General features: G+C 39.0%; 1 protein-coding gene and 1 long non-coding RNA gene across 16 annotated transcripts in view; one reads left to right on the forward strand and one right to left on the reverse strand.

Moving 5' to 3' along the window:
* MYT1L (myelin transcription factor 1 like) overlaps positions 1 to 26,152 on the reverse strand; it is a 300,554-nt gene that overhangs the window by 18,379 nt on the left and 256,023 nt on the right. For all 15 annotated transcript variants that reach the window (XM_064707653.1, XM_064707662.1, XM_064707654.1 and 12 more), the window contains 3 exons: positions 15,093 to 15,155; positions 10,321 to 10,404; positions 8,743 to 8,964 (listed from right to left, as the gene is read on the reverse strand). In XM_064707653.1, coding sequence (XP_064563723.1) covers positions 8,743 to 8,964; positions 10,321 to 10,404; positions 15,093 to 15,155 — 369 coding nt within the window. The remainder of the gene's footprint in view (positions 1 to 8,742; positions 8,965 to 10,320; positions 10,405 to 15,092; positions 15,156 to 26,152) is intronic.
* LOC135445338 (uncharacterized) lies at positions 13,853 to 24,566 on the forward strand. Its single transcript, XR_010439512.1, has 3 exons — positions 13,853 to 13,930; positions 22,221 to 22,282; positions 23,742 to 24,566. It is a non-coding gene; the product is annotated as an uncharacterized LOC135445338 (long non-coding RNA).

The raw sequence follows: 26,152 nt of genomic DNA on the forward strand, positions 1-26,152 counted from the left end.
CAACAAGGTTCTGCATTTAGTCACTTGCAACTTTTGCCAAATTTTAACTGATCTGACTGAAATCTTCAGTGGTACCTGTCAGGCCAGGCTCATTTTTTTCTCCCAAATGTCATAGGAAAAATATTTATATTTCTCAGAATATACTTCTATACCACTGTTTTGTCCATATACATGATTTTGTCCCTGCTGAGGAGAACAAAAAGTCCAAATAATTCCGTGAATAACTCTAACTGTCTGTGAATTGGAGCAAGAAACATTTCATGGAGTGTTGCTCTGAGTTTAGAGATGCATTCTGCTGTCTGCATTAAAACAAAAGTAGATTGGTCAGAGCTATAATCCTCTGACAGAATGTCCATTGGACATGCTAAATGGATGAGTTAGTGTTTAGCACCAGACCCTCCATGTACTTTTTGTGGGAGCCTTCCCTTCCACCAGCCCTGTTCAGGGCAGCAGGGCCTGCAGCAGAAGAATGCTTGCTGGAAGCAACGCCTGAGACTGCCTGTCCTGTTCTGCCAGTGCACCAACTACTGCAAATGCTGGGGACTGAGCAGCTCAGGAGTAAGAAGACTGACCAGGAGCCACAGTGACTGAGAAGGGAAGAGGGCCAGAACACCACTGTAGGAAAGAATGAGGATGGGAAGAGGAAGGTGTTGAAAAGTGGTTTAGGAAGACCCTTCTCCTTTAAGGTCAACACAAAATTACTAAGTAAAAAAAATCCTTTGCACTGCAGGACCCACCACACAGATTTTCTTTTTTTTTTCTTTATGTATATTATTATTACATTTAATTGCCACAATTCTTTCCTTGTCTTCTTGGAAATGTCAACGCACTTCCATGCCTGTCATCTTTTAATGATGCCAGCATGATGCTTATCATTGTCAGTTGTAGCTACTGTTAAATGCCATGAATTTGGTTAGTTCTTCTGTACTCTTAATGATGTATGATGTTCTCCTGCTGAATTGCAATGTACAGCTTGTAGGAAAAACTAATAGATGGGAAACAGCAAAATAAATCAATTACAGGAAGAGGACAGGCAGATTAAGACCAAATGAACAAACACCTGAAACAACTTAAAAGGCCTACCAAAGAAAGAGTAAAACAGTGAGAACTAAAAGTGAATTAATTTTGACACAAATGTAGCACTCTGTCAACTTACTGCAGCAACAAATAAAAGCATGAACAAGAGCTGACCTGACAAGAGACCTGGCTAGAAATAGATGCAATCAAATACTACAATGCATTGCATATTCAAAGCTTCTTACAAATCTGGAGTTTGACAGCATTTAAGTTTCATAAATAGAAAAAAAAAGATTTTTCTCTGCAAAGATTTTACCACTTTCAGTGTACAGCACAGGAACAACTTTCAAAAGGTATTGCTGGACACAAACTCCTGACAAATAAAGCATTTTGGAAGCTTAGGGCACCTTGAGAATTCAGCTGGCAGTTTGGATCCTTTGTGTTTTGAAGGATGCTTGCAACTGGCTTAACTGTGAGCTTCTGGGTCTGCTCAAAACCAAAAGAGAAGTGGACCAGAGATGAAAATGTGGGCAAATACCCACTGGGAATGACAAGGCTGTAGCTAGGGGATGCAGAGATGCAGCTGGAATAGCAAAAGCTCAGATCAAAATGAAACTAGCTATAGAAATGTAAAAAACTCCAAGAAATGGTTGTTTAGGTACATTGAGAGCAAGTGGAAACAGAGGGAAAATACTGGCACACTGTTATATGGGAGAGGTGAATTAGTCATCAGCAATGCAGAAAAGGAAGCAGTTTTTGACACTTCCTTTACATCTGTCTTTACCAACACTGTTGGGCCCCAGGCCTTGGGAGCAAAACTCCAGGTTGATGCAAACATAGACTGACCATCACTGATGGGAGAATTGCAAGTGAACTGTTACAGGAGCTTGGCACTACAAATCAATGGGCCCTGGCATTGCCCACCCGAGGGTGTGAGGAGTGCTGGCTGATGTTGTTGCAAGCCTCTTCATAATCTATGAGAAATTGTGGAGATCAAGGGATATCCCAGAAAACTGGAAGAGAAATAGTGGCAACCCCACCTACAAGAGGGGCGTAAAGAAAGATGTACAGGCTCTTTAGCCTTATTTCAGTCTCTGGGAGAGCTATGGAATGAATCCTCCTGGGGACTATCACAAGTGAGATGAAGCACATGATTGGGAAAAGCCAGCACAGATTCAACAAGGGCCAGCTGTGCTTAACAAACCTGCAAAAGCAAATTTGATTTTTGTGACAAAGTAACCTGCTTGGTTGATCTGGGGAGGAGGGGCAGCAAGTGCACATTCTCTACCTGGATTTCTCCTAGGCTTCTGATATGGTTTCCCACAGCGTCCTCCTAGAGAAAAGTGTAATGGTCTGGACTAGTGGTCTCTGTAGTGGGTGGGAAACTGGCTGAGAGGTTGCACACAGGGTGGTGGTAAACAGCTCCTTTTCAAAGTGGCAACCCGCCACAACCTGTCTCCCAGGGATCCATACTGGGCCCAACCCTGTTCACAATCTTCCTAAGTGATCTGGACAACAGGATCAAGTGTATCCTGATGAAATTTGACAAGGACACCAAACTGAGTAGGGAAGTGAACTATTTGGAAGCAGAAGTCACACTGCAGGAAGACCTGGATAGGCTGGGAGGGTGGGCTGACAAGAACCTTATGAAGTTCAACCAAAACAAATGTCAGGTCTTGAACCTGGGAAAATATTCAGGAGCGCAGCACAGGGTGGGACCTACCTGTCTGTGGAGCAGCTCTGTGGAAAGGGACCTGGGAGCCTGGGAATGACAAGCTCAGAGTGAGTGGTGCTGCTGTGGCACAGAGAGCCAGCCGGGCACTGGGCTGCATCAACAAGGGCATCTCCACAGGGACACAGAAGTCATTGTCCCACTCAGTGCTTGTCAGGCCACACCTGGAACATGGTGCTCAGTTTTGGCTCGCACTATGCAAAAAGATGTGGACAAGCTGGAAAGCCATTGCTCTTAATGATAAGTCATTTTTATAATTATAAAATTTTTAATAATAATACTTAATGATAAGTATTTTTATGTTTTTAAATGCTGAAGCTGAGAAATGTTCCTGTTAAGACAGGATGTGACTTCAGGCAAATACTGAAAGCTCTACAACAATTTATGAGAGAATTTGCAGCCATTAGCCTGTGTTTTTTAAAGCATCTGCATTACAGAACCACTGCCTCTTTGGGGGCACCCTGGGACCCCAGATAAACCCTGGGTGAGATGCTGTTCTATGGTCCTGAGCACCAGGAGGTTTGACTGTAGGTGGTATTTGCAAATTCTCCCTTCAGAAGCTGAGGATGATCACAGAGGATTTTTATGCAGTATCTATTTCTAGCAAAGCATATTTAATGAGAAAAAGGATCTGCATATGAAAAATCTACATCTCCAATCTTCTTCCCTCACATTTGTCATCTCCTTTGAGTGTTTGAGAACTTAGAGGTCCTCTGAGGATTCATGTGAGTGTAGGTATCAGACAGCTTCCAGAAAGCAGATGCAGAGGGCAGCTCCTGTCTTGGTTCTTTTGGCTTTTTGTTTTTTTTAGTCTTTTCATCTTTTCATAATCTGTCTGTTCCCATGCTTAGCAATACAGTTGTGCAACTCAGAGCTATGAAAAACATAGAATTTTTGAAGGAAACAACACTGGCATTCCTTCACCTCAGACACGCATGTGTGGTAATGGCTGAACTGAGTGAATTTCCTGTGGGCTTTCTGACATATACTAAAGGTTATATATATACATATACTAGGAAGGTTATACTAAACCTTCCTAGTATAAAGTGGATAGCCTGTAACAAGTGTGATATGTAATAATCTCTCATAACCACTTGATAATTTCTACATACATTCCTTCACAAGGGAAAAGGCAGTGGATGATGTCCATAGCTTCCCCCCAGCAAATCTAGACATCTTGCAAACACAGTGGCATGCCCTTGCTGCTCAAATACAAATCTCATTCTATAAACATTTTTATGGACCTTGGAGTCCTACTGTCCTCAGCAAGGATATAGGTTCACTAAAGAAAAATCACCCTTCTCTATGCTTTCATCTCTATTTAGCATTAGCTTGTTAATGGGAAAAAACCCTTACAATTTGATCATCTCTTGTATATTACAGTTCTACTAAAATCTTTTTGTACTGACTTTGCCCTGGACTAGAGTTCATTTTCTTCAGAGTAGTTGGTATGAGGCTGTGTTTTTGATTAGTGCTTGAAACAGTGTGGGTAATTCAGGGATGTTTTCTTTGCTACTGAGGAGTACTCACACAGAGTCAAGGCCTTTTCTGCTTCTCACCCCACCTCACCATTGATGGGGCTGGGGGTGCACAAGTTGGGAGCGGGGTGGGGACACAGCTGGGACAGCTGATCCCAACTGACCCAAGGGATATCCCACAACACATGGTGTCATGCTCAATATACACAGCTGGGGGAAGGAGAAGGAGAAAAGGGGGGACATCTGGAGTGATGGTGTTTGTTTTCCCAAGACCCCATCACTTGAGCCCTGCTCTTCTGGGGATGGCTGAACACCTGACTGGCCATAGGAAGCAGGGAATTAATTCCTTGTTTGGGTTTGCTTGTGAGTGTGGCTTTTTCTTTAATTATTAATCTCCACCCACAATTTTTCTCACTTTCACACTTCAGATTTTCTCCCCCATGCTGCTGGAAGGGAGGAAGCAACTCTGTGGGGCTGAAGTCCCAACTGGGGTTAAATCACCACAGTTTTCCTTAGTAAAGGGAACTTAAAAGCTACATTAATGTTTTTTAAATGGGTGATCACTGATGTGAATAAAAGTCAGCTGAAGATGGGAGCAAGAACACAGTTTTTCATCTGAAAAGGCATTTCTGCAGGTAATTTCTACTGAAGTCAGCACTGAAGTCCTCTCTGTGCTAAGGAGCAAAGTTGCTAAATCCAAGTATATTCTGAGAAAGTCCCCACTGATCACAGCACTAGAAATGATGCCATCCATCTTTTAAAATCAAATATGGGGATGTAGTGGTCTGTTCAAGAACTAAACTGCAAAGCTACAGTGTAATAAGCAATTTACATTTCATTATAACCTATTTAATTTATCTATCTACTGATTCCATGCTTACATGCCTTCCAATTCATTTTCATACTGCTGATAGGTCACCTAATTTCACACTGGCCTCTCTTCCTTGCAGAGGCTCCTTTTTTAAGCATAGCCCACTGAATCCTATGCTTCAAATCCCTCCTGATAACTCTCTGTTTCTATTATTTTCTAATGCAAACTCTTTGACAAAATAAAACTATTCACAGACATTTCTGCAAACGGGCAATGAAATGTTAAAAACCAGAAACTTTTGTTGGAACCTTTGATCATAGGGTAGGATTCAAAATTCACTGAAATTAATGACATTTTTCATTGACTACTTAATTCTGCTTCATAAGTGTCAATGTAAGAGTAGGTATACATTTAAATTCCAGACTACATACCAGTTGGAGAAGGTCTTTATTGATTTACCAGCCCTTGTGGATCATCTCCAGTATCCATTGATACCAGTGCAATGATATCATGTGTACAATGTCATCAGCAGCTCTAAGAAATCTTTACCTGAAAAACATCTTTCCTAATATATATTTGATAAATTCAACAGCTGGCATTATTTTCACAAGCCAGTCTGCTGTTCATTTCCAGAGTATTACAGTTGTTTTAACAACAGCATATTAAGAGCTATCTACAAATGGCAAAATATAAAATTCTTGGAGAAGACACAAAGGACAACTACAAATGCAATGAATGCATATATATGCTTAGAGAAGTCTTCCAATATAAAAATATTTCCACTAGGGAGGAAAAAAATCCTAACAGGACTACAGCAAGGTGTACTGGCAAAAAAAAAGACATTAACTCCTCCTTCCTGAGGAGCTTCTACTGTCTCAGGTAAAGGCCACAGCCCTACTTTCCCCCTATGCATGATAAAACCAGCTCTACCTGCAAAAGAATGTCCATAAATCTGGTCTCACTGTGTAACTGGCATAGCATTGCTTCTCTTCAGAAGGTGAGAATTTGAGATTTACAGCCATGCCTGTACAGCAAAATGCTATTAGCAGCAGAAGATGAGACCACAGTCTTTTAGAATGGATACACCTGAAGTGAGGGAATATTTCAGCCTTTTGCAAGAAAATGGAGAGTCTATGATTCATGTGGGATTGAGCTCCAGATTATGACACCTGGGTTTGTACATCTGCATGTTTTGACTGTGTGTCAAAGCTGCCATGGAGCTCTGGGGCCCGTTCCTTTAACAAAACCAGCACCTTGCCAGGCACGTTCAGCTCTCAGCTGTCATAAAGAATGGAGCGTTTCACAAGTCTTCAGTCATTTTGGCCAACCCACTACAGCTACACTAACACCCACTACACCTACTATACCCACTACAGCATGCCCTAAGAACACTTGCAATAGCATAAAGTACCTGTTTGTAGGCAGGGAAAACACTCCCTTTTGACACGCTCAGTGACATTTATGGTACAACTGATCAAAGGCTGGTGTCCACTGACGTGGACAGCTCTCCAGGATCCAGTGATCCTGAAGTGGAGTAAATGCATCCTACAGCTTGTACAAGCAGATTCTTAAGGTAGGTGAACTGTTCTGATGTTCAGTCCTACATTCAGAGTTTGATTCAGTTGTCCATATACAGGCATGAAATGCTATTTGAGAAGATATATCTAAGGCTGATAAATATACACTGGACCTACCTTTCTGAGCAGCAGCTGGAGGCCACATAAGTAACCCAAAGGCATCTAAAATGGCTCCATGTGCTTTTCTTAGTGTGATCAAATGAACCAACCACTTTTAACAGCCTTAAGAATTCTGCAAGAGCTAATAATATTTTTAAAATAATATGGCTTGATATTAATATTACCATTGCATATGGAAGCTTCAAGAAGTTGTTCAATTTGCTCACAACTTAGAATATTGGCCCTTTATTACATCAAGACAATTAAGTAAGATCAATCTACTGCATCAGTCTTTTTAAGCAACCTTTCATCTTGTGGTATTCTTCTCTAACAATGGATCTTTTTGCCCAAAAACTGATCTTATAAGGTAAGCCATTTACAAGTCTCTGTTTCTACTTATGATAGTGGTACTAAAAAACACACATGGTTCTGTAGCTAAATGTCATACTTAGGTTAATGTATTAGGGGTTTTTTTTTTCATTAAAGCATTCCTTAAAAAAATCTCTAGCCACAATTTGCCCTTTAAATTGTTAAACTTAGTATCAGTACATTTCTTTTAGAAGTTAGTTATTCTTGTTGCAAGAATTTTCTCCTTGAAACCATAATTACTATGTGTATACTCCTTGCAAGCAATCTCTCAGTAATTATATTGTACCTTTTAACTAAAGGTAAAATCATTTCAAAATTTTAATGACAGATGTCTCTGAGTTAAATAAATGTTACACCATAATGAATAAAGTCAAAATTAAATACAAACACTAATACTGGTATTTTACTGAAATTCAGAAACTAAAGCCAGCTGTGGTATCTGCATAAATGGTCAGTTTTGCATCTCCTGCTTCCTAAAGCCTCTGGGAGCTGCAGTCTGTGTAATGCATTTGGCTCCTCAGGTAACACCTCAGGTCAGGGACCAGAATCCCTTCATGGTAGATACCACAAAAGACTGAGTAGAAAAACAACTCCGAGCCTAAACAATAAATAGGAGCTATGTGCACAAAGTCTGGAGAGGTTGAAGCAAGGGTAAGGCTTCTGAGTGAAGCTGTAAAGGATTGTCAAAGAACGAATCAAAGGAAATAGTAACAGGCAAGAGAAGGAAGAAGTACACTTTTCACCTCTGTATCTTGAACTAACTACAAAAGAAGATCAAATTGGTTTAGCTAACTAAAGGGTACAGAAGTTCAACTAAGGTCTGCCTGGAGAGGGTGACAAATTAGGGACATCAACTTGACGTATTTGAAGTAATAGAGCTCTATATTAGCGATTATATAATAGGAATTTGCTCTGACATTATAGTCATTTTCAGGCCTAGATTCCCAGTCAGAGCTCAAAAAAATCCTTGTATCTTCATAATCTAATATCTAAAATGGCAGCAGGTTTTATCCCTAATAGACTGGCCACTTTCTCCTCCTTTTACAAGCTATGAAAAATGTTATCATTGAAGCTCTCGTATTTTTGCCAAGTTTATGAAAAATCAAGCTTTGTATTTCTTTTGTCAAATATTTACATTCCATTAGTTTTAAATAATGTTCTGTATTCTACATATATTGTTTTCAACAAACATGTTCATTACCAAATGAATAAAAGAACTTTGATTTTATGTAGCTCTTTCCTAATATTCTTCAGTTCCATGCTTTGGTGTTTGAGAATCAAGAATGTGTTTGACATCTCTGAAAATAAGGTGGACTCAGATATGTCTTACAATGTCTACCCCAAGGTAATTTTAATTAAGTAAAATTACCCCAAGTCCATAAATATACAATAAAGCAATAGGAATTTATAGTTACTCTCATGCATGATTTTCCCCCTAAAATTTTCTATATATTATGGATTCAAGTGGAGGTCTGTATCTGCATACAAAAACTTGCCTGTCTGGGTTTCCAGTTACCAACATATACACATAAGCAGATTATTTGTTGATGCAATAATGAAACTCAAAAGGAACAGAGAAATGCCATGACAAAAAGCTATATTTTAAATCTGATTTATGTAATAATCATAAGTGAAAAACATCAAGTCATAATTACTCACCTACGATGAGTAAGAAAACTACCACTGACATGTCCTGAGCCATCACATCCTGGTGTTGGACATGACATTCCTTCCGTCTTCACTGACTTCCACGAGAACTGTGAGCCATTCAGGTACCCATCCTTTTGCCTTTTGGCAGCAAGAGGACACCCTGATGCACTGCGATGGGACGCGTATTTTCCAGTTATATGACCCTGGCCATCACAGCCAGGAACTGGACATCTGTAGAGCAGACAGATGAGAAAAACTTTATTGTCTTGCCATTATATACCTGGTAGCCTCTACAACAAAGTCAAAATAAACCTGACACAAAAAGGAAAGAGTAATCCTACACTGCAGTCACAAAAGTAGTCAAGATATGCTGTAGTGGGTAAAATTACAAGCAGAACTTTACAACTGGAAGAAAAAAAAGTTCTCTGATAAATTCTAAGGAGGGTAGCCATTAAATGCAGTCACAGCTGTTAACATTATGCAACTGTAACAAAAGGACTGAGACATGTATTTGAATTGCAGATGTTTATCACAGTAAATATCACAGGGCAATTGAAATATTTGCTACTGAGCTCTGACCAGCAGCAAAATTATTCATAAAACCCTTACAAGCATAAAATACTACTTAGTATAATCATTGGCACATTTATTTGTAGGTATGGAACCCAAAGAAGACTTGTCTGAAGTTGTGAAAGAGTCATTTATACACAGTTATGATGTAATCAGAGCACCTCATTAGAAATGCTGAGCTTCTTTAACCACTCTTTGAATAGGGGTGATGATATGAAACTATGTGCTACAGCCCAGAGACCAATGAAGACAGTTCTGTTTTCATCTGATGGTTTTTCTTACTTGGGAATCTCCCCATACATTTGCTCAATATACTGCTCTGTATACTCTGTATACTAAAAACCAAATAATCAAGGTTAGAAGGAAAAGTTAGAATCTTCAAAGTGAAAAATTTAAAGAAAATTATGGTTGGTTTTTTTTTTTTCAACGTGTTGCTACGTAACACACATCTAAACTAAAGGCCAATTACTTATTTAGTTTGTGAACTAAATATTCCTGCAATTTTCTGCTGAGGATCTGGTCCTGAATGGTCCAAGCAGTCATTAATCCACCAAGTTCAGTGGCCACTGATAATTAGAGTGCCTTGCAAGAAGAAACCAAGACCTACAGGTAGGCATTTGTTTCTTTTGCAAACTGCATGAACAATCAGATTGGTTGCAGCAGTCTTATATAAACACTCAATCCTCTGTTCCCATAACTACCTTTATGTAGTTTTTATTTAGCATGCTTTATTTAGCATGTATAGTTCACCTGTAGTATGCAAACAGAATATTAATTTCCAGATTATTCTTTTGAAAATTAAGAATTTAAAACTATTTGTAAATTACAGATGATGTATCCTTGGTTAATGCTGTATCCTTTGCTGAAACAATCAGCACAGAAACTAGATTTGCTCATAGAAATCAATGTGGCTGCCCTTGGATAACTATCACACAATAACTTTTATGCCTTAAAAACACTGAAGATATATATGACCTATAAAACATACAAAGGCCCTTTGACAATATTTGTTCTCACCTAATTGGCTCTTGGTCTTCTTTGTCTTCCTTACTTTGTGCTATCCTGATTCCACTTTTCTTTGCTCGTGGACAGCCTGAAAGACTGTGTGAAAAAAAACATTTTAGAATGCAATTTCTCATTCTTAGGTACACTTCACAGGAATACACTTTCTATCCAATAAACTGGCAAAATAGGCAATCCTGTCCAGTTTGCACAGTCAAAGCTCAGGTGGTTAAACAAGGAGAGTTGCAGCAGCCACACGAGGGGGGATGTGCCTGGGTGGGTCTGTGATGCAGGACAGGATTGCCCATGCTGTGCACACCACAAACACAGGAACTCCCCCAGGAGTCAGGGAAGGCAGCTCTTAAACCCTCTGCCCAAAAATTCCTTCAGCTGATTCAGCAGCAGCAGTGGCATCTTTTAATAGGAACAGAAGCCAGTGTTTCAGTGCTGAGAGACATTATGTCCCCTATGTCTGAGAGGGATGGAAGAATAGCAAAAACAGGAGTATCACTTCGTTGGACTGAAGATGTGTCTCAGGACCACATCAGTAACATCATCAAACCTTCCCAAACATCACATAACAATTCTATAGAATGACTGAATAAAAACATGACAGAGCTCAGAGCTTTCAATGCCTTCCAGAGAAGGGTTTCAAGCGCTCAGAATTCACACAGATAAAAAGACTTGGTAGAGAAAGTTATATGTTACATTTAATTAAAGACTGAGAATGTTGTTTTCAACTACACAAGCTCATATTCCCTTTGCATATGAAGAATTCATTACAGAAACCACTTAGTAGACTTGACAATGACAACAGGTTTTTAAATATTTTTTTAGGTTGCTGATATCTGAGGATACAAGTATGTCTATCAAAACAATCATGCCTGGTCCTCTATTTAAATGTTATTTCCATCTTAACTATCCACATTAAAAAAGAAATCCACCAGTAGAACACCTTCAAGTGTTGATGCAAGAGAGAAACAAGTCTCACCAAAGAAAAAATTTCCTAGAGAAATAAACAAAATAGAAGATTAATTTTTTGTTTTCAGCATGAGGAAAGGTACTTGAGTGTTGTATAGTAGGTCCTATCTTTGCAAAGAAGAGAAGAGTGGTAACAAAATAGGAATGGTAACAAAATTTTCAGTTATTTTGTCTTGTCAAAACCAGTGAGGACCGAGGGGAAGAAGCAGAGAAAAAGTTGATGCAATCACAGACAGAATTCTGTATTAGAAAATGAAGAATAGACAAAACCAGAGTTTACATGCTGCAAAGTTATAAATAAGTCAATTAAAGAAAGAGAGGAATGCTGACACAGGATATTGGACATAGTACATTATCCAGAAACTTTTAGTGACATGTCATGGCTACATCTATCCCATTAAACAGAAGGGACCTAAAACTGTTGCTTTGACTCAAGACCAGAAAGTTCACATTTGTACAGCTAAGCTCTCTATCTCTGTAAAGCAGGGCAGCTACACCCATACTTTTTGTGAATAATGATCTGGAACCACACTGAGTCCCGTATCGTATCTTACAATTGCCTGTGAAACCTTCAGTGGCTCAAGGTCAGTGCCATACCATGGGTCATGTCAGCATTAATGGAATAGGCATCTGCACTCCGATATGTGGACCTGTGCTCTCATCCCATTTCATTTTCCATTTTACATGTAACTGACCATTTTCCGTTTCAAAGCAAACTGCTGTTTATTCCAGCTTGCATAGTGGACACCGAAGTACCACAGTTCCTTGTGTAAAAACTAAATCTGAGAAAGTCTGTGCCAATTAACAACATTTTTCTTCAAAAATAATAATGTTGTCTGTAAGAAAGAAGTAGGAGGAAGAGATTCTGGGGGATTCAGAACAAGAGAAAGCTCTGGGGCAAGGGAACTGTTCAGGAATGGGCTGGTTCACTGCCTGACACACAACCTGGTCTGCAGGAAGTGCAGGGGAGTGGGCGGGTGTTAAAGATACCCCTCCTTTTTCTCTGAAAGTCCTACTCACTGGGTGAGAATGATCAGAATTTGCATCTGAAAACTAAACAGTTAATAGGAATTCCTCAGAAAGAAGTATCATTTTTAGTAGGTGTACAGATGGGTATGCTTGTAGATGATATTTTCATAACAAAATCTGAACAAAGAATATGTGCCTTGACTAATGATTTAAAGCCTTCCACATATTAAGTCAATTTAATTATCACCTACTCACTGGTATTTTGGTGCATCATCTTTCTCTAAAAGAACTTTTCAATCTATTTCTATTTATTAGAAAATTCTAAGACCTTTCGGTCCTCTAAACAGACATTTCCAACAGACAGTTTCTGAGGCTGTCATTATTTCACTTTTCCTCCGACAGTGGATCCATCAAGAAAACATATGTCAAGCCTTGGCTTTAATTTTTTAATTCTGTAACAACCAATGCTATTACCGGATAAGAATATTACTTCATTTGTCTATGACTTTAATTCCTTATATATGAAGACAAAAGACAAATAGGGGAATTCAATAGCAGTGCACGGTGCTATAACTTCTTGCATAAATTGAAGGGCTGTTTAGAACTGCAGAGTTATGGCAGAGTTAAATGTGCCTCACTTATGCCTGCTGTTGAGCAGCCATTTTAAATACCACTGATAACCTCAGCAGCCATTTAGGAGAGAAGTTTGTCATTCCTTTCCTTCTGAAACTGACAGAGTTGTAACTGATGGTGTCAAATACAAACAAAAATGCTAACTCAGATGCAGGCAGAGCTAAATGCTAATTTTCAGTCTGGGAATTAGAAAGCCCAACAGACAACATGCTGTGGGGTCTTCCATCCTTAACAGCTCCAGATTTAGGCTGCTGGTTTGCTGCCCTTTGAAAGCATTCATTTTGCCAGCCTTCCCACCCCAGAAATGGCCTTGACAGATATCATGATCTGAATAGGGTAAGGCTGGCTCTGTGTAAATGTGACAGGTCTCCTGAGGACATCTGTGGATTTAAGCAAAGAAAATGTTACTTCACTGACTACATGTCAGTGCTTCTGTGCCTGCAGGCAGCTGAAGACATGGGGTTGCCAGAGGCCTTTTTGGAAGAGAAATTAAGGAGTTATGTGGCCAATATAGACATGGTGGCATTTCAAAAGGCTGCATGTGTTAAATCCCAATGGACTGAGCAAATTCCAGATATGTTTGTTTTGTAGAACAACTTTTTATATCTTTATATGTACTTGATTATGCTACACAATCAAATGAAAACTTGGTCCAGCAGTCATCTGCAAAAGTACAAGAACGTAAGAATTTCCAGACAAAAGCAGGTAACACCATTCAGCTCATGGTCCAGTCCTTTAGTGGCCAGGAGACAACATACAAGGAAAAGGTTTAAAAAATGAATCAACATTCAGTGATTCTCCCCTACCAACCTTGCCAGCTTTTAGGTTTCTTGTTAGTAACACTTTTCTTCTGCATCTTCATTCTCCCACCTGCTTCTGGTTAAATAGATGATCAAACACATAAATAGCTTCCCTGAAGTTAGGGTAGAGTTATAATAGGCATAATGCTGGTAGAATGGTAGCTGATAAATTTACATATAGTTAAATGTAGTTCTAAATTTAACCTTAAATTTCTCTGAAAGCATGATCAAATCTGCATCATGTAAGTGCTTTTTAAATACTTATATCTTCTCCTTTATAATGTTATTTTTACTTTTGATGTTTAATACTGCATTACAGAAATTGATATTGTGATCTTTCATTTTCGCAGCATGTAAAATATGGCATGCTCCCACTCTCTTATTTTTTATGTTTTGACTTTGAACCCTTTGCTGCTTTTGGTGGGAAAAAATTTAAACTGGGAATTTGTGTATTGACTAGCTATAGCCAATTGTAAAACTACAGGGACTTGGTGAAGAAAGCAAATATCCAGACTCAACAGTACTAGTCTGTGTGGGAGTAAAGAGTCTTTACTAGCACAAGAGAGGTAGACAACACTATTATTCACTATTATTCTTTGATTAAACAGTGGATAGATGTTTACAAATATGGCACAGCCCTCCTCTACTGATTTAGTTCTTAAATTGCTAATTGCACAGCATTTACACCATTACCTCTACAGTGTAATTGATCAATATCCTAATTAGTGAATGAGAAGCATTCTTTGACCCTTGGTGAAGTTACAGTTAAGTCAACTTTCATCCATAAATTTCTTTTTCCATTCTTCTGGCTTGATCTAGTAAAAAGTGTTGCAATTTAAGAACAAGCCAAACTTATTTCTGAAATGTACTAACAAGGCTGGTGCATATTAGATGAAAGAGGTACTTTTCCCCTCTGATAAAAGCTGATAAGGCTTCATCTAGAAGAGGCAGTAAAGAACAGGATCCAATTTTGCATTTCAAGCAATGTGGAGTGAGTCTGGAAGAGACTGATACAAACATTCAGGAAACACAATTTGTGAGAAAAAGATGCAGGAGTAGGATTTCAGTCCAAACTGTGAAGAGTTAAGTTGTTCTGAATGTAATGCAATAGAAACATGAATGTTGAATTGCTTCCTCAGGCTACTAGAGAAGACAGAGAAACGGAATTTATTTTGTATAAAGATTTTGCTAGATATTAGCAAAAATATTCCTACCGATTTGGGTAGTGAGTCATCCTGAAGCTGAGAAATGTTATTCATTAGTGGTTAATATGAGTTAGACCAACGTGTATCTGTGCAGCGCTCAATCCTACTTCAGTATTCAGAGAGTGAAGTTAGGTCAGTTGAGGCACCTTCTAGCCCTGCAGTTATACGATTTAAATAACAAAACCTTGTCTTTACATACCTTCGATGAGAAGCATAATTTCCAGTTATATGCCCAGAGCCATCACACCCAGGAGTGGGACACCTAGAATAACAATGGAAGAGACACCCAGCAGTTACTGACAGGAAAGATATAACTGCCCATTTAAAAAATTAATTGGCTTATCCTTGTTTCCTCAGGCGCCAGCCTTTGGGACCCCTACCCACTGCTAAACCTGAGCTTAATTCTACACCAGGGACAAACACAGTTTTTCATTCATAAAATGCTTTTGTTTGCTACTGCTCAGATGCCCACTCCAATGCTTCCTGGCCATCTCAAGTACTGGCAGATTAGTGATTTCCCAGCAATCCAATATCCCTACATCACCAGGAATGAGTAGGGTTCACAGCAAATGCACTATCCCCGAGGTGTATGCTTAGGTAGTGGCTAACATTGCAGTGAGTAATTTTCTTTTCCACTGGAGCTATTGTTCTAATCCCACTGCAGAGTGTCATGAGGTTGCACCATGAAGAGACTCCTTCACCTCTCCATGAAGCAAAGGAAATGCCTAAGACAGGGAAGTAAAGCTGGCCTCTTGCAGAGAGATGGTAACCCACCCAAACAGTGCCAAACACCAAGCTACAGCACCAGACAGAAGTGGAACAGCCCTCAGTGGAATTTCTAATAGTTGAATGACATTAGAGCCATCAAAGAAAACGGATGGATTTTTCTACATTGCAAAGATGATTGAGATCATCACAGAAAAAGCTACATTATAATGCTAAGTAAAATCATTAGCTGGTATTTGAACTGCCATACTAAATCACAGAAAAGACAAAGAATAAATTTATATGCATTTTACTGAACAGATAAATGCTACATGAATTCCAAAAAGTCACTTTTCTTGAGCCTGAGTTTTGAATTTTAGCCATGCTATTTGAAGTGATATTTGGAGAAAGCATTCAAATTCAAAAAAGCTTGCTCACAAATTCAGATGTTGTATTCTAAAACATCAGATTTCCATAACATTGAATTTTTCCACTATTTGAATCAGGACTTCATGCAGACTTTGGCTTCCACCCTTTATTTAACATGGGCTTTCCTCAATGTTGGTCCATACTGGTAAGCTTTTGTTTCTCAAAGTTTCTACAGACACTTGAACTTTTTTTTAAAATCAGTAATTAGGCAACCCAGAGGTCAGTGCTATGGAGTTGTCGTGTTATGTTAAGGTGAATTTCAGCTGCTTTAAGCTAGTAAGCATTACCTACTTCTGAAGGAGCTCAGCAGGGCCAAACTTCAACCATGATTATTGCTACCTTGAAAGACATAAATTAAACTGGAATGTATTCAATGAAGTTTCCATATAATCTTCATCCAGACCAGTTCAGTTATTCTACAGAAAACATCAAAATATGGTAGCAATTCTCAGATGTGAGCTGGTAAAACTTATGGGGTTCCCTACAACACTGAAGTTGTTCTCATCCATCCCAAACAGGCTGTGCACTTTGGACAAGAAATCTAAATAACGTACTTAGTGACAACTCTCCTTCTCTCTTGCTTTGTCTTTGCACAGGACCAAATATGGTCCTGTGGTCTTGCATGAAAGGTGTTTTAGCATGTCTCTTAAGGACCAACACACAGGTTGACACTACACATCAATCTTTCTGCCTATAGAAAGATAAAATCCAAAATTTCTGCATAGATCCTTCTGATACCAATTAGGTAAAACCACAATCCTTGATAAGGAAGTCATAATTCAGTCTGTATGCCTCTTACCCTTGATTTGTTGTTGTGGCTGCACATGGCTAGGATAAACTTGGGCCATTTCTTTAAAAGTAAGCGGTCAGGGCACCCAATATGAATGCTCTTATAATTTAAATATATCTATACATGTTCTCATTATTTATTTTTAGACAAATATTTTGAGATCTACAGAGAGTCAACTCCTGCTTCGTGTGTTTTGGGTTTTTTTCATGCTAGGTAGCTTCAGTGGTTTCCAATGCCTATTTCCATCAAGACTAGCTGCATCACTGAAGCCTGACTAAAGCCTCTAAGATGCTGAATCGTAAGACATGGTGATAAGAATTAATTAAAGGAATTTACTATATTTTGACTCTATGTGTTCATGGCATTTAAATCAATAAAGGAGAACTCAGAGCCGTGGGACTATTCCTCTGCAGTCTGGGGTACTACAAGGATTTCTTCTTTATGAGCCCATGATTTGAAGCCACCGTTTTCCTCTCCAGACTTGCTATCTTTTTGAGGATAAGCTATTAGCAAAAGTGAACAATGTTTTTTTCTCATATTTTCTAAGACTTTCTGTTACAGGCAACATGATTAATTGTGTCTTAACAGAAAGAGTTTATAAAAAGGACCAGTATATCCAATCCATCAGTCTTAAAAGAAGACCATTGCACCTCAACCATTTGGACAGTTTCACACAATTTGAAAGCTAGCTTATTTCTGTGTCATTTAAAAAAAATAAGCAACAGAAGCTAAAGAATAAGTCATCCTGCTGTAAATTGAATTGCGTATCTTCAGAAATGTCTTTGCACAGTTCATATCAGTTTAAAAATGTACTTTTGATTAAACCAGATGAGATCTTTATGTTGGCAAGGATTTCAGAATGACCTTTCAAATTTTGATTTTGACATTATAATATTGGTTTTCAAATCTCATAAATTTATATTTACCTTCATGTAACAGATGAAATGAGAGTTTAGTGCAGTTGGTAAGAACACTTTAAAACTCTGGAACATTTATACTTCTGCTGTTTCCATTCTATGGGAAATGCTCTTAACAGTGTGACACATAGGATTCAGACATGCAGCAGTCTGTTACAACTATGAAGCTATTACAATATTTACTTTCTATCCTAAACAGATTAGATAAGGAGACAACCCCAAGTTCTTGTGCTATTGGAATTGGGTGCCTGTATTTTCCAAATGTCTCAGCATATGTAGGACTGGCATATACCTTACTACTTTGCTATCATTTACTACCTATGCATATCTGACTTAATCGTATGTACAAACAACAATGCCAGAAAAATGTATGCACTGCTTGCAAGAGGCAGCTGATGTGAAACTCTTTGAAAATTACTATCAGAGTATGTGGCAAAAGAGAGCTGCAGTTTTCCATGCTTACTTAAAGCAAATGTGATTTGGCAGGATCAGAAACTCATTTGTAGAATTTACATAATAGCTTATTGTAGCACAGGAAATACTTCAGTACTGTAACGAGGGAGGTGACAAAAGGAACTGACTCTGTGAAGAGTGGTGTTCAGGACATAGAATACTAGCACTTGACTACAAATTCAGGGCATCCAGTAAAAGAAAGGTTTTGTCAGGGAAGGGGAATGCAGTGCCTTGATGTCTCATTCATTTCACAGATCATTCCAAAGAAGCATTTTTGGGAAAATAAGCAGAAGCAGGAAGTAGGACAGGCAGCAGAACAGCAACAGCTGTGGCAGCTGGATTCAGTATTTGGCTTAGATTCAATAGCAGGAGAAAAAAGGGTGAGAGGTAAATTGAGAAGAATACACTTAAGCCCTGCTACTAATTCTTCACTGTGGAAAGACTGAAGGTGTGCAGCAATTAAAACAAACTTCTGTCAGCTCGAAGAACTCAGGAAGGTTCCTGTGACTGGGGAGGAAATGGATGCAATGCCCAAATAAGCTCTGGGAAGGTTTTTCCAAATGCCAGTGGTTAAAAGTCTTGAGTCCTGAGTTGAAACCTCAGCTCACAAGATGCCCCAGCTCTCACCAGCATAGGGCACTACAAATAAGATCCATAATTAAACTTGTATCTGTAGATTTGTGCTGAGGGTATCAGCTCCCATGGGAAAGAATAAACGATCCATTTCTCTCACACTGGCCAATTGCAATGAGTTCTTACAAAATACCTTCCATCACCCATCATTAGTAAGCTGATGAATCAGACAAAAGACTGATGTTACCTTTCCTGTTTAGTTTACAACATTTAGAGCCTACTACGTTGCACATCCAATCTTCCCTTGTGAACACATGTATCAATAATATAGTCTATCAGAGAGAATATCCTATAAATCACTAATTAACTATTTAAAGCAGATGCAGCTAGCAAAAGAAAAATCACATAGAACAGGGGAATAAATCAGGAAACTGCAAAAATTCAGAATGGTCCTCCATAATGTTCCACACTGCAAAAGAATTGGGATTAATAGAAAATTATGACTTTCCCATAGTTTTATTTTGACCACACTGTCAATCTCTACAGTAGAGGTGTGATTTTTCTATTGAAGATTCAGAAAAGGCTAGAAAAATATAATTGTTTCCTGTGGGATTTTTTTCATAACAGAATGTAGTATTGTCTGGTGGTTTCCATCTACTTGAGATTCTGTTTTGTTTCACTGAATAACCAGGAATGGAATTCTTAGGTTGGGAAGCTGGCAGACAGACACAATAATACTTGCATTTCTGTTTTTTGCCTGAAGATCTGAGAGTATTTAAAAAACATTATTGGATAAAATCTCACAATGGTGTTATGGAAAAGGGAAGGATCTGGCAGAGGAAAATTGGACAATAACGAGTCTAAATTACTTTATACAACTGGAAAATATACTAGTAGTACAGATTTTTATTCATTGCTCTGTTTGCAGCTAAAAAGCTGTATGTCTTCTGAAACTACATACAGATTCATAACAAATTACTGTGGTTTGGTGCTTTTTATTTTTTTTCTAGTGAAGTAGTCCCAAAACAAAAGGTTACGAAAGTAAAATTGTAAAGAAATTGTGTTTGCAGTTCCCTGAATCAAAGAAGAGAAAAAAAGGAGAGGGCAAGAAAGGGAAGAGATGAAAAGAAGCCCTGTCAAATTAAAAACTGGATTTTCTGTAGAGCATAGTAGGTTTATTGAGTGTCTATTCCTTTATGAATTTGAGGGCTTGTCAGAAACTGCAGGTTTGCAGCACTTGACAAACAAGTCCTCTTTTTCAACTAGCTAAGAAGCCAAAAGAGAGAACAAACTTTTCTCCAGTTCCTTCCTATGCCAGCCACTACTAACCTGCAGGGAGCATTCCTGGGTGAGAAACAAGACCATGAGAAGAGTTGTGTGGTCCTCAGTGCAGACTTTTGGCCACAGGTGTGTCAGTAAGAGTCAGTGCTGTGGCTATTGTTATAAAAACACCTCTTGAGCAAGGGTTGGACAGACAGCAGCAACTCATTTTGTCTTTTCTGAGGAGTCAGAGCAATGCCTCCAGCTATTACTGTTCTAGCCACCTCTGTGAAAGCAATCTGGATATGTAAATTGTAAAAATCTTATTTTCAGTCCCAGGTATTTTGGTAGATTGTCAAGTTCTAATGAAGTATGTGAAGTGGGAATGCTGCTGATTCTTTTCCTCGTGACGACACAGAAAAGTTGATGTCTGTTCTAACTCCAGTAGGAATACAGATATTTTCCACAGAATTTGATTTTTGAATTCCAGTGACAATACTTTTCTTTTGCTGTCTAGACCAAAACACTCTACCTACACAATCTACCTATGAATTTGCAATGAAAACCAGTTTTGTTAGGATGGATTTATTTCCCCTTAATTTTCCTTAGAGAGGTGCTATATTTACATACTTCTTCACTCTACTTCACTCCTTCCCTTTTCTTTCCTGGCGCCTTTCACTCTGTTTTCAATCTGCTATCCTTTTCCAGAAGCAAGAATCTCTATTTGCTTTTGCTCCATAGTTTGCTTTCCATCCATCTTCCTCTCCAGCACTTCTGTGCTGCATTCTACTCCCTGATTTTCCAAATAAATTTCTTCTTGTCTCTTCTTGCGTCTTTAACATTTTCTCTTTCTCCCTTTTGCTTCTTTTTTTCTCTGTTCCCTTTGGCTGATGCCTTCAATCTCTGTTCCTCCCTCATCCTTCTTCCTTTTATGATCTCTAATAACCTTGACGTTGATGTTTCTTTCTTCTTTTCTCCTTCCTCTTTGTTGTTTTTTTCCCATTATCTTTTCTTTCATCACCCTTGTTGTCCTCCTGCTATTTTCTCCCAGCTGATTTTATCATTCTTGCTGTCTGCATTGCCTGTGGTCCTCTCACATTGCTGAAATGACTGGGCACACATTCTGCCCTTGTGTCTGAGGAGAAAGTGCTGTGTGTGAAACCTTAATACAGAACTTATCGGCTGTCGAGACTCAATGAGTCATTTTAAATATCTTGCCCTCTTTTATTTTTATTGAAGTCCTTGTGAGCTTTATCACTTGCTTCAAAAGGAGCAGAACCAGGGTAACACTGGGCACTTCTGGAAATTGCATTCAGAGCTCATTTGAGCTCATTTGAATTGGTTCAAGAGGAAACATAAACTCTATGGGACAGTCATGCACATAACGAATATTTCAGGAGATTTTACATCTCTGGTTCCATGTTCGAGGCTAAACTCATGTTCCAATCCTCACAAATGTACCTATAATGACTGTGCAAAGTCAGACCTCCATAAATATCAAAGTTTCATACGGATGCATTGTAATAAAAAAAAAGGTTAAATTTAGATTCATATCTTAATGATTTCCTACTATTTGTTCTAGCTAGAAGGAGCATTTAAGCACAGAAATTTAGTTTCAGGAAAAGTGCTAAATATCACTTTTCCACATGTAAAATACTGCTAGCATTTCTCACTTAACAAAATGCTACTGATATGACTGGTCTCACTGGAGCTAACAGGGAAATTTAAATGCCAGATCCACAGCAGATATAAAGGAAGAGCATTTCAGGAAATGACAAGAGCCAGCAAAACAAAAAGAAATGTGTGGAAGGGAAAATGGGTGAATTAAAAAAAAAAAAATCCTTTTTTCATCTTGTCAGGGTTTTTTTTGGCACTGGATCCAATGCCAGTTCCAGTGGGAGTGGGCAGGAGAGCAGGGAGATCCAGACAAGGATCCCTCCTGGTGGGGCATTACTGAGCCCTCTCAGAAGACACTGGGAGAAGTACAGATTGGAAGATTGGAAAGAAGTGCAGAATGGAAAGACTTGTTATTGCCACTTTCACCATACAGTGTTTCTATCCATGAAGGAACAATGCCAGGCCTATGGAGCTAGTCCAGGCATGAGACTAAAATAACTTTGGCTCAGAGGCTTCATGGAGTAACTTCAGTCTCTTTTATCTCTGCAGAGAGATTGTTCTGTCTCTTTCTCTTTGCCTCTAGAAATCCCCAGCAACTGCATGGTTGTGAACTGGGGCGTGCTGACTGCATACTCCTCTCCTCAGGTACAATTTAATTAATTCCCTGATTTTCTGAATATGCTACCTTTTCTGTCCTTACCTGATGCTATCATCTGTATTGCATTCCTGCATTTTTTGAACCATGTGGGGGTGAGAAAGAACATGATATGTTTTTTAATTACAGTGAAATCCATTTTCCTGTAAGCAGCCTAAAATGCACCATGCTGGCACATAAAATATTGCTGTGCACTCCAATGCACAGATACACACAATGAGTTTAAATTAATTATATTGCTTTAGAAAAAAATATTCCTGTGCCTTCCATTACCACCTCTGCATGCTGCCTCTTTTGCTACCAGTCAGGACTTCCCAGCTTCCCAGCAGCAAGTGCCATGACATGCTGCCCGCTGTTCTCACATCTAGCATCAGCACATAGCCCCTTAACATGCCAGTTGCCAAAGGCAGGGTATGTGCCTAATGTGAAATAGCTTCTGTGCACTACCCAGGGGGTGCTCTGTGCTCAGAAGCTGCCAGGGGCTGTGAATCAGTTCTCCCCCTGGGCACCTTGCCCACGCTTTCCCTCCTGCCAGCACCGCCTGCCTTGGAGGCAGCACCGGGCAGCTGCAGATCCCCTCCCTGCAGCAGAGAGCACTTCCTGGCACCAGGGATGAATCAGTTCCAACATATGCAAATTCAAATGTTCATTTCCAAACAGCTCGGCCTTTGGAAAAAAGCTTCATTTGTATGTGAAGGAATAACATAAAATGATGGAGGCACAGAGAAAATGCAGGAGAAGACAGCCTTAAGAGAACATACCCTACAACTAGGAACAAAGCCATGCAGATTCTCTTGTCTCCTAATAGCATTGCTGTAAGTTTGTGCTCAAAAAAAAAAACCAAACCAAAAAAACACAAAAAAAACCCTAATCAAAACCCCACATGGGCTTTTTTAAAACCCACATGGGCTTTTTTCAGTAAATTTATGTTGACACATTTGTCTCTAAAGAACAATGTCCTATTCCTGGTTGGTCTATTAATATGGGAACCACTAAGCCTCCAAGAATATCTGCCACTCTGTCACTGCACAGCAAGATTGGTCCAGGTTTGCAGAATAGCCAGTGACATGATTTCTATAGCTCTCTGCATGTGACAATGGGTCCAAGTGAAGCACTTGAAGGCAGTAACACAGGTATAACATTTGGTATTCTTCACTTTAAAAGGTGCCTTCAAAAGCTCGTATAACCAGCCTTAACTTTTCTGTTTATGATGAAATTCGGAGTTTTAGCTCAAAATTAAATTAAAATTAGGCTGAATGTTGAGTAATTTGAAAATTTACTCTTTAAACTAGGTAATTTTTGCCTGATAAGAAATATACATTATAGTCAGTAACCTGCTGGTTATCTTGAACGCCTTAAAATTATAAATGGAGTAATTCTTAACTTTCATTGCTATGCTCCTGCCTCTCCCATGCTCTGCTCTGTTGTGCTTTGTATATCTTGTCCTAGGTGAAGCAATTAACAAAGGGTGTGATGGGCACCGCAGTATGACCTTGAAGCTGTCACTTCCTGTGAGTTTCCTGGAGGTTTGGAATGACTTCAAAGTCCATGAATCTGGAATACTCAATAAGGTCAGCATCACAGCAAGGAATGCTGAGACAAGCTATCAGATTAGGATTGCTACAAGCAGAAGTAAAAAAGGTTACCAGATTTCGTGTAGTCTGTGGCCTTAACAATCCACTGAAGCTGTTGGTGGGAGATTGGGCACAAGCCAACGTTAGCCATTTCTTAGCTATTCTATTTATCTGTTTCTTGTTCAACTTGTGCATGCACCAAAAACAAAGAGAAGGATTCTACAAGATCACAGGAAAGAAGAGAGCTGGATCAAATGCATGGGGGAGAAAAAAGGCTGAGTGGGAAGGATGGAAAGACAAAGAGCATGGAGAAATTGCAATTTATATGTCCTTCTTCAAAATGGTGTATCTAATATAAGCATGAAAGACCAAGCCTACAAATTACTTCTAGACCTATATAATAAAGAAAGAAGCAAGAGTCCTGCCTCTAATGTGAGTTCTCTCAGCCTAGTATTATGGCAAAGCCACAAATCAATAGGATTGTAAACATCTGTGAGTTCTCTGGGAAATATATCTGGGCAGCATGAGAGCTAAGATGTTTGCAAAAAAACCCCAAGCCCATTAAAATAATCCAAGTGACAAAAAATGTAATGGGCTGGGATTTTCTTCACTATTAACAGCTTTCTCCTTCTGTTTCCAAAGAGCAATTAAAAAGATGATTTTCAGTGCACATTCAGAAAGGGAATGTAAAAATAATAGTTTAGTGTAAAATTTTTAGGTGACTAATTGCATCTTAAGGTTGAGAGTTGTTTAGCTCCACATGCAGCCACTGCACTGTGCTCATTAGAAACCTTGAGAAGTGCTATTGTAGCATGAAGTTCTTTACACTAGATGGACTTTTACATGTTTTCTGCATGTCTGTGATTCTGTCTGGAAACATCTATCATCCAGTGACAGGGACAGGCTGACACTTGGAGAAAGGGAGCAAACTCAAGAGTTTTGCTTTCCCGGACAGATAAAGCAGAGATACTACTTTCTATTTTGGACTGAAGCATCTACAACAAGTGAGCAAAATACTTCAGTTTTCATTCCATGAAAACAAGCAGCTTTTCCCCTCTAGGCCTAAAAACATTTGTCAGAAGCCTAAGTGAAGAAATATGAAAATACTGAGTGTGAATTATATCAGACTGTGAGAGGCAGTCTGGTCTCGTAAGAAGGCTAATGAACGGTGCAACTACGGGAAATCCAGTTTTGCTACTGATTTTCTGTGTGCCTTTATACTGACTCTTGAAACCCTCTTGGGCTTGCTCTAATTTTTCATGTGGTTGACTTAGGACTCATGCTCCACACTGAGTGCTAACTTCCCTCAGACATCCAGTAAGCATGTTTAATTCATACTGAAGGAAAAAAATCCCTAGTGAGAGTGTAGTTATGAACTTGTCTGCAAGGAGGACAGCTGGGCATTACCACAGTTATGCCACCTCTGCAAGTATTCCATCCTACGGCCTCGAGTTAGACTCTTCTGGTAGACACTGGGCAGACAAACCAGATGTAATGAACTAACACCTAGGAAGGTACAATTTTCTTCACAGCCCTCTCAGAAACACAAACACTAAGGTGCAGCTTGCACTGCTACAAGACATTGTCAGATGGTTTTGGGCCTGAAGGATTTGATATCCAAGGCCGAGGAAGTTACCTTGCTCATTCTTCTGAAAAGTGTAAAGCAATTTTGCTGCTGTCTATGAATATCTAACAGGTTGGTGTGGAGAAAGCATAACAGACATTTTCTCAGAGCTGCACAGCTGAAAGACAGCCAATAAATGGATAGAATTCAGCATGGGAAAGCAAATTTATTATAAATGAAAAAAGCAACCAAGCATCAATCTGGTCAATAGTTGTGCGAACTCCAACTTCGGCAGAACTCACAACTTGACTGGACAAGGTCCTGAGCAACCTATTCCAACTGGACTTGATCTGAGCAGGAGCTTAGACTAGCTAACATTTGGATACCCCTGGCTACATGATTTTATAATTCTGTAATGCATCTTAAAATCTGTATCAGAGAGAATACTGTTTGGCCTCCTATTAGCAGTACAGATGCAGCCCTTAGTTGGAGGCTCTATTCCAGAAATATCATGCACTATCATTTTTCCTTGATTCCAGTCCCTTCTGCATAGTTCAAGTTTCAACCATCAGCAAATTTATCACATAGTTTTATATATTCAAAGTATTTGTGTATTTCTTTGTGTTTGAAACTGAATGTGATGATTTTGAAGTCCAGCTTGCAGAGTTAATGAATGCTCAGAAATTCTCAGTGAGGTAGATGAAGTGGATCACAACAAATAT

Source organism: Zonotrichia leucophrys, chromosome 3 (genome assembly GCF_028769735.1).
Source record: "Zonotrichia leucophrys gambelii isolate GWCS_2022_RI chromosome 3, RI_Zleu_2.0, whole genome shotgun sequence".
Taxonomy (NCBI): domain Eukaryota; kingdom Metazoa; phylum Chordata; class Aves; order Passeriformes; family Passerellidae; genus Zonotrichia; species Zonotrichia leucophrys.